General features: G+C 34.9%; 1 protein-coding gene across 1 annotated transcript in view; it reads left to right on the top strand.

Moving 5' to 3' along the window:
* Positions 1-7,111: 7,111 nt before the first annotated feature.
* LOC137658973 (sporozoite surface protein 2-like) overlaps positions 7,112-7,500 on the top strand; it is a 23,948-nt gene continuing 23,559 nt past the window's right edge. Inside the window, exon 1 of the mRNA XM_068394081.1 lies at positions 7,112-7,137. Coding sequence (XP_068250182.1) covers positions 7,112-7,137 — 26 coding nt within the window. The remainder of the gene's footprint in view (positions 7,138-7,500) is intronic.

Below are 7,500 nucleotides of genomic sequence, written 5' to 3'. Positions count from 1 at the left end.
CCCTTCTTGGTCTGGTCCTAGCTTGGGTGGAGAGGGGGCTTGGGCGCTGATCATTTGTATATATAGTGAGTCTTTAAGGCAATGTCCTTCTTGATAGGGCAATGTCACTGTCCCTTGCCTCTGCCATTGATGAGCGGCCTTTAAACCTTTAAACGTGTTAGTACGAATGTACTTCCCATGAAACGTGGTGCCTCTCTTACCAAAAGGTTTAAGGTTCAAAGGCCGCTCATGAATGTTAGAGGCAAGGGACAGTGACATTGTCATATCAAGAAGGACAATGCCTTAGAGACTGACCATATATACAAATGATCAGCGCCCAAGCCTACTCTCCACCCGTGCTAGGACCGGGTAGGGCCAGGCAATGGATGCTGATGACTCAGCAGATAGCCTATAGGCTTCCCAAAACCTTCCAACCTTAGTTCACAAGAATGGTAAGGATGCAGACACTAATGGCATTAATGAGCCTGAGTGGGACTCGAACTCCTGACTGGCAAACACCAGGCAGCGACGTTATCAGCCAGGCCACAACGACCCTAAAAATGAAAAGTGCATGAACGTAAAGAGTCAAAGTTTTATACAACGTATTTTTAAAACCAGTCCTACTCTTCTCAACCTAAGTGAACGTCCTTCACGAGTTGCCAAAACCATTTAAAAAGATCGTTTCGTAATTTTAATTCATCCCTTCAGTTCCATTTGTGAAGACATTAAATTGGCACTTGTTTGGATACCCGAAATATATACCACCCTAAGAAATGACGTTGTTTCATGTTAGTTAGAATAGTTAAGATTGCATGCATTTTCTGTTTTTATATTTGTGGTATTAGTAATTCGATTCATTTTCCCTTTGTACGTCTATTGAAATTGATTAATTTTCTTTTGTCAAATTCATGCTATTTTCAATTCAATTGATTCTCCTTTTTTTAAGGAAGACAATAGTTAAAATTGCCTGAATTTTCCTTTGTCATATTCGTAGAATTTTAATTCGATTGATTTTATTTTTTTTATGAAGTCATCCCTCGGTCTGGAATAAAGTATTCAGCGGAATTTAGAAAGAAGTAGACATAAAGAGAGGAGGAAAAATAGTAAATCACATTCATTTCAACTTTCATAAACTGAGAAACTTCCACGCTATCTTGAAAAAGCTAGAAGTCTTCCATTTCATCCTAATTAATCCTAGTTATAATTGAGTTTAATCAATTAATTTAAATATTTAAGAATACTAGAAATGAAAATATCATTAAAAATATTTAAAAATTTACAAACCGTTTTCACGCTATCTTGAGAGTAATAAATCTTTCATTTTGTTGTAATTAACCCAAGTTATAATTGAGTTTAATAAACTATATCAACGATTCAGAAACGTTAAAAATACAAATATCTAAAAAGAAAAGGTAAGAGGAAACTTCTAACCCGTAAATCAAATTTATTTTGAGGATGGTAAGTTGTAAACGAACAGTCCCCTCATTGCAAAACCCAGGCTTTCAGCGTTCGTAAATCAACTTAAATGTCGGCCTTACAATTCCCCCCGTCGCTATCAGACTCGAATCGAGCAAGAATCTGTTTTCCCGAGCAGCGGATAATCTCGTTGGGTTTGCAGACGGCAAAGGATAATGGCTTTATCTGATGGCACAGTGACGAAATTACACGCAGGATGAAAGGGAAGAGGTTTTTGCTACCTTTTAATGCTAGATTTTATGAAAAGTTAACATTTTCACTCTTTCCTTTATATATATATATATATATATATACATGTATATATATACACACACACACATATATACATATATATATATATATATATATGTATATATATACACGTATATATTTGTATTATATATATATATATATATATATATATATTTATAATATATATACACACACACAACAAGAACAACAACAACAAGAAATGCAGCTGTTTCTAGTCCACTGTAGGACAACGGCCACAGACATGTCCTTATTCATGTCTGGGGTTTGGCCAGTTTTTTATCACCACGCTGGCCAGTGCAGATTGGTGATGGTGGGAGATTTTCGTGTGATCACTCACAGCAAGCCAACCTAGTATGGGTGACTCTCACTAGTACAACTTTGCTAATCATGGCGATACACAAACCTTTCACCACGTTAAGGTATCCCCACTCAGAAAGGAATATACATATATATATATATATATATATATAAGAGATGTCTTCATATTGAAGACATGTCTCCTGATAAACTGAGCTTAAGTTGGGTTTCAGGATAGGATGAAAACTACAATTTTTTTCTGTTTGATATTTGTTGTTGATACGGGGTCTCATTCAAATTTTTGCTTCATTCTTAGTCAGGACTTTATATATATGTATATATATGTATGTATATGTATATAAGTATTATATATATATATATATATATATGAGCAGTATATATATACATGCATATATATATATATATATATATAATGTATGTATGTGTGTGTGCGTATGTGTATATATATTTATATTTATATACATGTTATTACTGAAAATGTTGAAGGCTATTCTCTCTCTCTCTCTCTCTCTCTCTCTCTCTCTCTCTGTGTGTGTGTGTGTGGGAAAAGAGCATCTGTGGGTGAAACAGCTATAAAAATTAACGAGAAAACGAAATATAAGAAATATATGTTGAATAGAACAGCAATAATCAAAGTAACTATAACAGAAGCAATCGTTGAATGCTTACCTGAGTAATGTTTCTTGCAGTAATAATTAGTTAACTATCTTTACCCAACAATATATATATATATATATATATAGTGGCTTAAGCAAAGCTACAAAGCGACTTAACACGTTTCTTCGACCACTGAATACCTCAACTTCTTATTTTTTACTCCGTATCTTTTTTTCTAATCTGGTTTTTCAATTTTTATTAACTTGATAACGTAGTGTGAATATAGGATTTCTCTTCAGTTGTACATCGGTATAGATCGGCCTCCCTGACCCCAGTGGTAGGCCTTTGGGAGAATTATCAGACTGCTATGGCTTGTTTTTGCTATTGAGAGAGAGAGAGAGAGAGAGAGAGAGAGAGAGAGAGAGAGAGAGAGAGAGTTAATTTTTTAAAAACATTGTGTTAATATCATTCCAATATTCAATAAATTGCTGGGAATAACGAGGACCAACTTTGGCGAGATTTTCATGTAATTCATTGCGTAAATGTTATCTTAATGTTCCCAATGCACAAACAAATAAACTGAAGTGGTTTGTTTGTAGGAGAGTTGGTGTAAACAGCAATCAGGGGATTTGGAGTGTAATTTCTAAAATTGTTCATTGGAAAACGAGTTCAGCCACTTTACTTTGTTGGATTATAGTTATAATAACAAGAGGGTTGTGGTACCCCGATGTTGTGGGTTATACCGGTCAAAACTTGTTAGTTCTTTTGGTCACTGTAACCTCACCATCCTTGTGAGATAAGGATGGGGGGGGGGGTGGCGGGTTTGTGGGAGCCTATAGGTCTAGCTGCTAAGTCATCAGCAGCCATTGCCTGGCCATTCGTGGTCCTAGCTAGGGTGTAGAGAGTGTTTGGGCGCTGATCATATTTAATGTGGTCAGTCTGTAGGGCATTGTCCTGCTTGATAGGGCAATGTTACTGTCCTTTATTTCTTCCATTCATGAGCGGCCTTTAAGCCTTTAAAGAGAGAGAGAGAGAGAGAGAGAGAGAGAGAGAGAGAGAGAGAAACGAAGATTTTATTTAAATTGTTCATTGGGCAAACTAGTTCAGCAACTTTGCTGGATAAAATGAGAGAGAGAGAGAGAGAGAGAGAGAGAGAGAGAGAGAGAGACGAAGATTTTATTGAAATTGTTCATTGGACAAACTAGTTCAGCAACTTTGCTGGATAAAATGAGAGAGAGAGAGAGAGAGAGAGAGAGAGGAGAGAGAGATTTTATTTAAATTGTTCATTGGGCAAACTAGTTCAGCAACTTTGCTGGATATAGTTAAAATGAGAGAGAGAGAGAGAGAGAGAGAGAGAGAGAGAAGACGAAGATTTTTTCAAATTGTTCATTGGACAAACTAGAGAGAGAGAGAGAGAGAGAGAGAGAGAGAGAGAGAGAGGAAGATTTTATTTAAATTGTTCATTGGGCAAACTAGTTCAGCAACTTTGCTGGATATAGTTAAAATAGAGAGAGAGAGAGAGAGAGAGAGAGAGAGAGAGAGAGAGAGATGACGAAGATTTTTTCAAATTGTTCATTGGACAAACTAGTTCGGCCGTTTTGCTGGATTATAGTTACAATGAGAGAGAGAGAGAGAGAGAGAGAGAGAGAGAGAGAGAGAGAGAGGAAGTTTCCGGGGTGGATCTTAGTAACCTAAGGTTATGACCTTACGCAACCTTTTCTAGGAAGACCCACCCATAACCCTTAGTCCTCAATTCTTTCACGCGTGACTCATCCTGTAAGCGACTAGATAGGAAGAGGAAGAAGAAGAAAAAGAAAAGGAAGAATAAGAAGAAGAAGAGGAAGAAGCAAAAGGAAGTTCTGATATGGATGATATTTAGACATTTGAACCGGGGAGTGTTTGTTATTATTATTATTATTATTATTATTATTATTATTTATTATTATTATTATTATAAGCTAAGCTATAACCCTAGGTTGGAAAACTTGAGATGCTATAAGCCCAATGGGTCCAACCGTGAATAGTAGTCCAGTGAGGAAAGGAAACAAGGAAAAAAAAAAAAACAGTATAAATTTCTGTTTTGCCATGAATAGTATAATAATTCTTTATTTAGATAATGTGGTTCTTGTCAAATGTTTATTGAATTACTGTTTTGTTTATGAAGTTTGATTCAAATTGATTTTTGTTAGGTATGTGGGTTTGTGAAACTATTAAAATCTATTGTTTTCTTTAGGTAAATTACGAAGTTTACTCCAGTCAGGGACGTTACCACATCGGCCGCCACAACCCTGAATAATATAATATTCAAGTCCTTGATATGACATAGTGTTTAGATTTTGGCAAAGTAATTCATTTTCTCTATTTTCAGTCATCCTGTTCTAGTTTTGGCCCTACGTTTATGATTGTATGTCAACAGGAGAAGAAACATTTGTATACATTGAAAATGATACGATAGTACAGTAATTCATAGTAATAAGTAGGTAGTTTAAAGTAATCTTTAATTTTTGGGGTTTTTAATTCAAAACCTCTTAACTAACTATTTATGCTTCTGTAGCGATAATTCCGGGCTTATACAAAATATTCCTTTGGTAATGTTAGTTGTTATTATGTTTATAATTTTAATAATTATAATTAGATTTTAGATAATCTATTAATATCTATAGGGGGTTGGTAACAGCGATAAGTGTTGTAAACGTTATAGAGGCTGTGCAGTAAGTGAAAGTATTTTTTAGCCTCTGATTTTAGCCTTTTGGAAGCGTTGTGAAAGTTTTTGCGGATCTGCTCTTCATAAGAAATTTCGGGCCTAGGAACCGAAAATGATTAACTTTGATATAAAAAAATGAACAAAAATGGAAAATTTCCTCTTAATTTGAAGAGGAATTTTGATAACTCATTGAAGTAAGGTTGAAAAGGCAAATGCTGCATAAATGAATTGATTTTATGTAGTTTTTTCCTTATGACCCTCAAGATTTTCGTTATATGCTATTGAAATATATCATACATTGTCTTATAATATATTGTAAGTCCTAGAGAAATAAAATAGTTACCATATAAAAACTAAAAATAAATTAATGAATTTATTATATTGAAAAATGTATATGCAGAATAAAAGTATTTTTAAAGTTGTCAAATCCTTATGCAAGGAAAGTTATCTTAAAACCTTTTGCATCTCATATGACCTTGTTTATACATTGGACCTTTTTGGCTTTAGTTTTAAATCTAGAGCGATTGCAGAACGCTTCTATTTTATTTCCTTAAGCAAATCGTTCGTTCGTTTTAGATTGCCCTACCTTACGTAAGACACGGGCTCTTGCGTCGGCAGCCCGTAAGTTCAAGGATATAATTGCGTGTTTACAAATTAAACGAGACGCGTGCCCTCCGTGAACTATAAGCCAACGAGCAACGTAAACATATAAACATGTCAGCTGATGTTATTCACTACTATAAGAGCCCAGTGAGGAGAAACTATTTCTCTTACCAAGCCTTGAAATATTTGCGTATAAATGTCTTCTTCATCTATGGAGAGAGAGAGAGAGAGAGAGAGAGAGAGAGAGAGAGAGAGAGAGAGAGAGACTGACTTACAAAAGGACTCAGCTTGATAAAAGATGACACGCGTCAGAAATGTATAAATATATGAGTCGCCCTATAAAAAAAAAGAAGGCGACTGCTGGTTAGGAAACGATAAGGGGAAAGATTCAATAGGATAGTCCTCTCTCTCTCTCTCTCTCTCTCTCTCTCTCTCTCTCTCTTTATCTATCCATATGTCATACGAGAAGATTATGGAGTATTTCCGCTGCTTCACTGGATCCAACGGGATAACCATCTCCCAATGGGGTGTTGCTGCTAATGCTGGAGGCGAGAGGCACATGCGCAGAAGGACTCCTTTTACTTTTTATACAAAGCCTCTATAGTCATATTACTTATCGTTTTGCTGCTGCTGTTTCTTTCTCATTTCGTTCATTGGGGAATGGTAGGAAATATTAATGTCAGATAGGATATTTGTATTTGGTAAGGTGCTAGCGCAGTATGTACAGTGTATATATATATATATATATATAGGCATATGTATGTATTTATATGTACGGTATATATACATACATATATATATATATATATATGATCATATCGTCACTATTTATTATACCTTCAAATGTTAGGCCAAAAATTCTTCCTAATATCGAATACTCTCTATGAAGAATATTTTAAATCATATCTACCCTCGCCTGGATTGGAACCTATTTTAATTGGATTTTGAGAGAGAGAGAGAGAGAGAGAGAGAGAGAGAGAGAGAGAGAGAGAGAGTAATAAATGAAACGTCAAACTTATGATATGGATTAAACTCGCAGCGATATTTACCAAACAAGTAAAAAGTTATGTTTAATGCTTCGCCAAAGCTTAAATTCATCCTTTAAAGATATAAAGATGAAAGTCTTGATTTTTTTTTTTTTTTTTTTTTTTTTTTTGATATGCAAATACCTAATCTGTCGCGATGACCTCCGGCGATAGCGAGGTCAGGTCAGACACATTAATGTTACGAGTGGAAAAGGGTGAGCGCGCATACGTCTGTGTTATCGGTAGATATAAACATGGATTAGCGATCGAAGAGGGAAGATATTTTTGGCTGTTTTGCTTAAGGGATGAAAGCAGATTTATTGTCCTGGGGAATAATTAAAGGATGGGTTTTGGTATGCTTTGTGATATAAAATGTCGTTGCAAATTATGAGGTCTTAAATTTTTTAATGCATGTCATTTATTTATGCATGTATATATGTATGTGTATACATATATATACACATATATGCATAATGCATATATCTAAATGCATGTTATGTATGTGTTATATATAAACATACATACAAACATATGTATACATATATA

This window comes from Palaemon carinicauda, chromosome 19, assembly GCF_036898095.1.
Source record: "Palaemon carinicauda isolate YSFRI2023 chromosome 19, ASM3689809v2, whole genome shotgun sequence".
Classification (NCBI taxonomy): Eukaryota; Metazoa; Arthropoda; class Malacostraca; order Decapoda; family Palaemonidae; genus Palaemon; species Palaemon carinicauda.
Note: the sequence above shows the minus strand (reverse complement) of the source record. Positions and strands in the feature narration are given on the sequence as shown.